General features: G+C 37.9%; 1 protein-coding gene across 1 annotated transcript in view; it reads left to right on the top strand.

The window, feature by feature from the left end:
• RBP2 (retinol binding protein 2) overlaps positions 1 to 8,924 on the top strand; it is a 15,729-nt gene extending 6,805 nt beyond the window's left edge. The window contains exons 2-4 of the mRNA XM_008629557.2: positions 2,581 to 2,759; positions 5,685 to 5,786; positions 7,534 to 8,924. Coding sequence (XP_008627779.1) covers positions 2,581 to 2,759; positions 5,685 to 5,786; positions 7,534 to 7,587 — 335 coding nt within the window. The 3' untranslated portion in view covers positions 7,588 to 8,924. The remainder of the gene's footprint in view (positions 1 to 2,580; positions 2,760 to 5,684; positions 5,787 to 7,533) is intronic.
• Positions 8,925 to 9,321: the final 397 nt, after the last annotated feature.

Below are 9,321 nucleotides of genomic sequence, written 5' to 3'. Positions count from 1 at the left end.
GGGGGGGGGGGGAGGGAGAAATCAAATAAAAAGCTTTCAGACATAGAAGCTCTTTTTTACTCCTGGTACATACTTATGGCAACAGTGTGGCCACAATCTGGTTAAAGAGGAATAAGATATTCTATATCACTAAAGTAAAAATAATGCCATCATTTAATTAGTGCTTTGAACTAATTATGTTACAGAGATGAAAAATTTGATGCTTTAACTGATTTTCTACCAGTTTTACCAAAGAACCTTAATCCTAATTGATTGATCTGTTCAGATTGAAATAGAATACATAAATACATTAAAATAAACTCTCATCATTATTCATCAACAATTGAAAATAGTTGCAATTTCCTCAAAGCTCTTGTAAGACAGAAAGGCAAGTCTCACTATTCATAGGTTTTAGCTTCTGCATTTATGGAAAAAAACTCAGTAACTTCAGGGGCATCTGTAAATAATATGCATATACACCTGTGAGGCACAAAAAGAGAGAGTGATTAAAAATGAGAATGATTAGGACAACGAGAATGATTAGGACAGTGTTTTGAATTTCAGGAGAAAGATACACATTAATTGAAGTGATTTTTGTGCATACTTGCATATATAAACCTAAAGTTATAGATACACTATAAGTTACAGTAATTTAAAACTGCCAATGAATAAGCAAAAAAACTCAACACCAAAAACACTGCAAAGATGCATATGCTATAGGTGATTCTCAGAAAGAAATTGCAGGGAAAGGGTGAAAAGATATTCTTCTGCTCTTTTTCCCACAATTTTACATTTTGTTGATATTTTAAGTATTAATGTGCTCGGATTCAAAGGACACTGAGGTTTTGAGGGGGTTTTTTTAATTCATCTGTCCTTTTAATTAATTCACACACATTTCTATACTTTAATTAAAGATTAGTTTTGCCCTTTAAGTCAGAAACTTTGATTTTATCATAAACATGTTACAAAGTATTTAAATCTACTATAATAGAACTGCATATCATTTTTATTGCTTATATTGTTCAAAATGCAGTTATGAAAACCATGCTTTAATAAAACCTCCCTGATTTTTCTCCAGGAGCTACAAGACTAATATATTAGTCAGAAACAGCATTTCTTTAGAGGTCTAGACATTTTTTTCCCTGAGAGAGAACTAAATTTTATGTTGCCTGGCTATAAATCAGACCCAGAGATACCTTTAATCCACCACAGCAGATAAAATATACCCAAGAAGTCTTGAATATAAATACTGAACAAGATCATTATTCCCCATGTTAAAAAGTCACATTTTTTTCAAGCCTGTCCTCTTAGTCAATTCGATTAGTACTTCACAAGTAGGATAATGAATCTAGCAAAAGAAAAAGGGCTCCATTAGCAAGTGGCATTGCCGAGCTGACAATGATTAACACACACATGAAACCACTAAAGGATGGCCAGCAAACCAAACCCATTTTTCAATCTCTTGCAGAAGCATGGGAGATTATTTCATTTGCATACAGCACCATAATAAGATTCCCTGCCAGCTGGTCAGAAATATTTACTGCAGATGGTAATGCTGCTGGCATTAGGGGGGTTGGCTGAGCAAACTGGGATCATGGTCATGTATATGCTCCCTTTGGTAACTTGCAATGCATTCAGTCCCAAGCAGTTGTTTACATTATAATTTTATAATCATGAACAAAATAAGGATGTTAAGGAGATCAGTACAGCAGAAAATGTTGACAGAATATTAAACAGGACCTGTCAAATGCTCTACATGGATACTTTTTTGACTTTTGACTTTGAATGTGTCTCCTCTTAAACTGCAATTTATTTGTGTGCCTGCTATCAAACAATAATGGATTTCAGGCTTTTATTTGATTGCTTCTTTTTTCATTAATATAAGTTTCATTCTTTTAAGTTAATTAATTAACCTCTTGTATACTCTCACAGACTATAGGTTCATCATACAAGTAACATGCCCAAGTCCTCTTGATTACATACTCATTCTCCCTTGATTACATACCCATTCTAACATGCTAAATTTCTGATAAGGAATATATTATTCTGAGATCCTTCTTTAGGGGTGGCCTAAAGCATCTGTAACCCCGCAGGACACACAGCAGCACCCTCACGTGCCTAAGACTCCATGAGTTCCACTGCGTGCTTAGGAAAGGGAATGGCTGCTGAGCCTAAGATGAGAGTAGCACTCCTGCATGCCACAGCTTCATGTATGAGTGAGGCCAAAAGGGCACTGTCAGTCTTAATAGCCCCTGTTGTTTCACATTCTCAAAAAGCTCTGGAAATTCGGGTGATTTAACACACCAGCATCTATTCTCTATTGGTTGTATGTTGAATGCTCACAAAATTCCCACAGATACCCTGTTAATAAATAAATGTATTATCAGTGGAAGATCCTCGAGTTGAAAGTATACTTGCAAACACAAGGTAATTTTTATTTGAAATTATCTTTTTCTCTAGAAAATGTTGTAGGAAAAAGCACCATTTGTGGAACTATGTTTCACTTCTTTTTTTTTTTTAATGTGTAAATATAAACGCTGTGGGTTTTTATTTTTGTAAGTAAATACTGGAATTTTCACTTGATTTTCTGGTTTTTGACAGGTATTGATTTTGCAACTCGTAAGATTGCAAAACACTTGAAACAAACAAAGGAGATTGTTCAAAATGGAGACAATTTTAAAACAAAAACACTCAGTACTTTCAGAAACTATGATCTGGATTACACTGTGGGAGTGGAGTTTGAAGAACACACCAAGGGACTGGATAACCGAGTGGTGAAGGTAAAAATCTGGTATCTGATATCTGTTTATACTACAGTCCACACCAGGAGCCAGCAGTTCCAAAAATCAGCTGAATACGTTAAGTAACACCCCAATATTTTACAGCCATCAGAGGATTTTTATAAAACAGAAATAATTTGCATCCTGAGACAGTTTTCTTTCCTGCTATAAGCATTTATTAGAAATGCAAATCAGGATGGCTACTGAGATACGTGAGGACAATCACTAATTATGTTTTTCTAGTAGGGGATTTTTCCAGCTTTTCCATGATACATCTAGAAATTAGCAAAAGTCTGTTTTTACATATATATCCTCCTTAATGAAACTGTGGATTCATCCCTGTGAATTTAGGACTGTGTCAATATAAAATTTCATTTTGGGATGGCTGGGTTTACACTGATCAGTCTCAGTTGGGCAGTTTAACAGTTGGACATTGTTAAAAATAAACTTGCACTTAGCTTTTAATGTTAGGGGAGCTTTAGGAAGGGACAAGAAAAAATGTGAGCCAAAGCTTGGAGTGATCAGGTGGCAGGGTAGGTGCAGAGGCAGCGGGCAAGGAGGCCCAGCAGTGGATGCTTCACTATCTTTGGGATTACAGAGTAACCAGAGCTCAGAATTTCCCCAGGAATCTGTAGCCATTTGTTCAGACACCCTTCAGGGAGATATGTGGACAACACTTGGATTAAGGGCCATGTTGTAGCCCATGCCCTACCTCCTACGGCAGAGTCAGTTCCTGGGGGGATTCAAACAAGACTCTCTCAGAGAAGTCAGGGAGGAAAAGAATACACATGAGCACTGATTCACTTACTGAATTCAGTTTCATGTTTCTGTATCAATACTGCTTCTGTTTTACTTTCTTCTCACCCCTAAAATGCTTAAGCAACACTTTCAGATGTAGAAAGGTCAGATCTTAAATTTCCATTGACTGTCCCCTTTGGAGTCGTGCTAATCCAGCATCCCCTTCCTCCTTTGCTTATCATTCACCAAATATACCTGTTATCAACTCTGCTAATTACCACACCTGTATTCTGCCACTCAGCTTGCAGTTGCCAAACTCTGAGAAGCTGAGATCAAAACTCACTGTCAACTGTTTTGTTTTGGTAATTCCCACAGGAAAAGTGGCAGCATAAAGGACATGTTTGCATTTGAACTCACATCATCCTTCACTGAAGTGGCACAAATTTAACCGCAGACATTGTTTGTACACCATGGATCACTTTTAATTCTCAAACTAACTTTGTGCAGTGTCATTCCTATGATTTCTTCCAAATTATTTCTCATTCACTGCACTGCAAGCCATCAAAGAGTAAGACCCATTTCTTTCACCTATCCTGAATATCCCTATCTCTAAATTTTCTTTCTGTCTCCTCCAGTGGGCACTGGGTGGAAGAAATTCCTGTGACAAAGTCTATGCTTTAAAACACTGCTCCCACATCTCTTCAGATCAGTTGAAGGTATTAGTAAGGATCTAAGGACTCATTAGTTTCATCACTCCTTAAATCCATCAATTTCTGCTCCTCTAGTGCTCATCACCACTTCCAAAGCCATTGGCTTTCTCTGAAAAACCTTTTCACTTGCAGACTCAAGGAAGGAAGGAAGGAAGGAAGGAAGGAAGGAAGGAAGGAAGGAAGGAAGGAATTGTGCATTTATAATCCTATCTAATTTAATTACTTTTGCCTAATATTAATTTCTAAACAAATCATATTATTTGTTTCTAGAGAGGAGAAGGAAAAAGGAAGCATGTCATGCTATTATTCTCTGAATTGCTCTAAAATTATTTTCTGGTCACTTTATTAACAAAATGCCTCAAACACATTAAAGTTAGATGAAGGTAAAAAAATTGGTAGGCAACATTTAAATGTAAAGAGGGCATGGATAATTTAAAGAGCATGTAGGTTGAAAATTCCGCAAATAAGAAAGAAATTAACTGAAATGGAATGAGTTTTGTCTCATTATTAATGGAAAGCTCCCTCGTAAGAGAAATAAATCATCCAGTGCTGAACTAAAAATGAATTAAGCTCCCAATACACTTGGAGCTTTATAATAACTGAGCTTTCATGGGCTGTAACTGGTCTCTAATAAAGATTTGTCTGATACATGGCTAAGTACGTCCCTAAAGGACAAGGGTTCAAATGTAGAACAATTCCAACAAAGTTGCTTTGAATGTACCCTGGCACATCTATAGATAGACAATTTAGCCTGTAAAGAGAACTTTCCCTTAGTGAGGTTTATCCCGCTCCTGGACAAGAATCAGCATACCCAGTACCTCGTGTGCTGCTGATAGACTCTGAATCACACCAGATCAGGAAATGGTTGAGGATGGAAGGGGTATCCTGAGAACACCTAGTCCAACCTCTCTGCTCAAGCAGGGTCAGCTACAGCACATTGTCCAGCTTATGATCACATCCCTTTAAATTTCTTTGTGAAAGTACATGAAATTATACAAATAAATTTAGTGTATGAGATGATATTAACATACTCTTCCTCTTATTACTTTATGCAGAGCTAGAAAAGGTGTTAGCCCTGCACTTGCCATTATAAGCCCTCAAGTCTTCACCCATGAAACCCTATAATTTTTCCATTAATGGCTTTAAACAGCAAGAAAAATAATACAATTTGCATATATTGCACAAGTAGTTGTAAACACACTCAACAATTCACTAGCTAGTATGAACAGTTGATACTCATGTATGTGGAGAAACACATGGAAATGACAACAAAGCGCTGCAAAAGCTTTCCATCATCACACTGTTGTCATCTTGAATGCATTTGGGTTTTGTTTAAATGCTTTTGGGGTTTTTTAATGAGGAAGATGGAGAATGATAGGAAGCAACTGTAATTGTGTATTCACATTGTTTGAAATTATTTTTATACGTTCATAAACTTCTCATTAATGTAACTGAGTTAATTATCTGATTCATGCAGAGCCTGGTGACTTGGGATGGTGACAAATTGGTCTGTGTTCAGAAAGGTGAAAAGAATAACAGGGGCTGGAAGCACTGGATTGAAGGAGACATCCTGCATCTGGTAAGGGCTGCTCTACAGATACACAGCACATCACTTAGGCTGCAACATAGGCTCAGGTTTTCCATTTCAAAGGATTTGTTATTTTTTTCTGGTTAGAAAAGTCTTTAGACAGTTCTGATCTCTGAACTCTAAGGAAATTTCCCCTCTGCTTCAACTCAGGAATGCTCAATTTCTTTCCACCTGCTCCAAATTAAGTCGTAACCCTGCAGTGGTTTTTTTGCTCCAGTCCACTGCCCTCCAGCTGTTAACCCTTCCTGTTACATTGCGCCTCTAACATAATCTCATTCTTATATAATCACTAGTAGGGAAAAAGAGAAGGAAAAAAAATCAATCAGATTGCAAGAAAAATGTTATTCTTTGTTCTGAATGAAGCAATATGAAATTTTAGCAGACTGTGCTGTAGTACAGATCAGAAACCCCTGGATACTCAAGAGGGTCCCACAAACAACCCATACTGCAATTATTTTTTCCTAGTTCAATAATGAATTCAAACATCTAAAGTAGTAAACTGTAGCCCAAAGATAGATGTAGTGAGTCCAAGAGAGGCCAGAAAAGCCTGTGCAGGAAACAAGCAATCAGTGATGTGCAGAAAGATTTCAAAATAACAGTATAGTAGAATCATAGAATCATGAAGGTTGGAAAAGACCGCCAAGATCATGAAGTCCCAGCTTTGACTGAACACCACCATGTCCATTAAACCATATCACAAAGTGCCACATCTACTCATTTTTTGAACATTTCACATAATGATAATGATTCCAGAGTTTCCTGGGAAAGCAATCAAGAAATGGGTATGATAATATTGGATGGCACAAGAGGTGGACGGAGAGAGATTCCTGAGAAGAGCCCATTGTTCTATCCCATGCTTTGCACCAAGACATCTGCTCCTTCACAAGTTTACTTTACACATAGTTGGTGTGGGCAATCCCAGTGGCTCACATCTCTGTGCCTGAAAGGTCAAAGATAGGAATTAAAGCCCACAATGTGCCACCCAACTAAAAGTCACCTGTCCAGTGCACTTCTCCAGCTCCATCTGAACACATATTCAAAAGCTGATCTAAAAGGTTCTACATGCTGGTACCAAGATTTAGGCTGAGACTGGTGGAAACAAAGAAGCCAAGCAGATCCTTACAGCAGTCTTCAGAAACTGGACTCCAGGTTTGGCCCATTGCTGGCCACAAAGCCAGCTTCAGCTCCCTTCAAAGTCCTGTTTGGCACAGGAATGCTGGCTAGTGACACCAACCAAACTGACTGCATTGCAATGTGCAGCTGTGCCAGCCTTTAAGAGGTCAGCTGCAGCACCGGGCAGCAATGGTGCATTGTTCTGGCCCCTGAGAAATGGCTGGGCACACCTCTGAAGCAAATCATCTTTTTAAAGCATTCCTCTTTTTTTTTTTATTTCCTTGTTTCAGTGCTTCTCGTGAATTTTGAGGTAACATGAATTATAAACTCTTACAGTATATTGTCTTAACAACAGAGCATGAAAAAGCCTTGAATTAAAGCACAATTTTTATGCATTTTTCATGTTTATTCTTCTTAGAGTTCAATTCATGTATCAAAAACTAATTACTGCAACATGAGGTGCATACCTGCTGTTTGGTTACATATAATACACTATTCTTACTGTTCAATTTTTCATAAGTTTTTAATGTAGTGGCTCAGTTGTAGCAATTTCTGGTGGGATCTGATATATATGCAAAATAAAACTTCTACCACTACAAACTTACTATTTGTTTTAATACTGCAGGAACTGACATGTGAAGACCAGGTGTGCCATCAGACATTTAAGAAGAAGAACTAAAATTGAGCAGAAAGCCTCCCAGATCTTCATCACAATGTTATGCCATTATGTTTTGTCTAAAAAGAAGAATGAAGCCAGATTTTCATTCCTTTGACACTGCTATGTGAATATATTATGTGCCTGTTTATGGAAAAAGCACACTTTATAGAAATAACATCAGTTACAAACCTCATAAATTCCTTTGCCTTTCAATCTGGAGTTAAATAAAAGTAATTGTCTTTCAAATAATGCTTCCCTACATCTTTATAATCATTTCCAGAGGAATGTCCGTTAGCAACAAGGCTGAAAATTAACAGCCACAATTATTTCAATCACAGTCTATCTCTCCATAGTGCTGTATTATCATGATCTCTTCGGATGACTGAGTAATACTGGATAATCATTGGACAGTTTCTATTTAATTTAGTCCTGGATCACTAAGTCCACAGTTTCAGGCAACAGAATGCCTCACTGAGCACAATACATGTCCTTTCACATCTGGATTGTTCCCTTGAATGGCTCAGGTCTAAAGCTGCTACTGGTTATCACCATAAATATCTCATGGCCCTTGTGAAATGCTGCGGCTCCTCAGTATGATCCTAACATGGATCAATGACAATGCTGTAACTTCCAGTTAGAACTGGCACCCTCATAATCATCCCAGTGGATAAATCTGCTGTTTGAAGCAAACTCTACATTGAAGAGTTGTTCCGTGGTGTGAAAACTAAGGCACACATAGGACTGTAAGAGGAAAACTGCAGAGTATACACAGTCTGCATGTACTCTGTGCATAAAGAGTACCCAGCATGCTGCAATCTTTACCTTGTGCCACCTTTCAGAGACTGTAAAAAGAAAAGTCTTTTCCATGCAACTCTTCTCAGTTTTATTCAGGATTTTTCAAAAGAATTCATGTTCTTTGCTAAAGGCAAGTTTAAGTTATGGACGTTGAACACTAAGTTAAGTTATGGATGATGAACACTACTTCAGTAGATAGAAACTTGTATTATTCAACAAAATGTGTGCACACCTTTCCCAGAAGAGCTTGTATGCCCAAAAGCTCATCTGCTTTTTCCCAACTACATGAATTATTTTAATAAAATACACTGTCTTTCCTACAACCTTGCCTTTCAGATATAAAAACTTTCACATCAGCTTTAGCACTGGTAAGTTCCCTCATGTCCATAGGCCCCCACCCTCTGTTTAGTATGGGAGGAGTGAAAATCCGCTAAACAGATCAGTGGTAGGGAAGTATGGAAAATATGTTTAAAAACTTTTGCAGAAATGGAAGAACATATGCTTTCTCTTCATCTCCACCTGCTCCTTAGCCCGCTCAATGTCAATAGCTCAGGATAGGAAAGGAGTCTCCCAGCTGACAACCAGGTTACAGCTGCAAAAATCTGATTAATATATCACCAATACTTATATGGCCATGGACATTATCCTGGTTCCAGCTGCGATTGAGCTGATTTTCATTTTAGTAGCTAGTACTGCACTGTGTTTTGGATTTTGTATGAGAATAATGTTGATAATGGTTGAGTAGTCGCTAACTAGTGCTTCCTCTCAGTCAAGGACTCCAGGTTCCATGTTCTGCCTGTGAGGAGTGCACAAGAAGCTGGGAGGGAGCAGAACCAGGACAGCTGACCCAAACTGGCCAAAGGGACATTCCACACCATAGGAATCGTGCTTAGCATATAAAGCTGCAAGAAGGAAGAGGGAAAACTGTTGTGTTTGGGATAGAATTCCCCAGTAATTGCT

Source organism: Corvus brachyrhynchos, unplaced genomic scaffold, assembly GCF_000691975.1.
Source record: "Corvus brachyrhynchos isolate BGI_N302 unplaced genomic scaffold, ASM69197v1 scaffold223, whole genome shotgun sequence".
In the NCBI taxonomy this organism is placed as follows: Eukaryota; Metazoa; Chordata; class Aves; order Passeriformes; family Corvidae; genus Corvus; species Corvus brachyrhynchos.
This window is presented reverse-complemented; position numbering and strand designations above follow the sequence as displayed.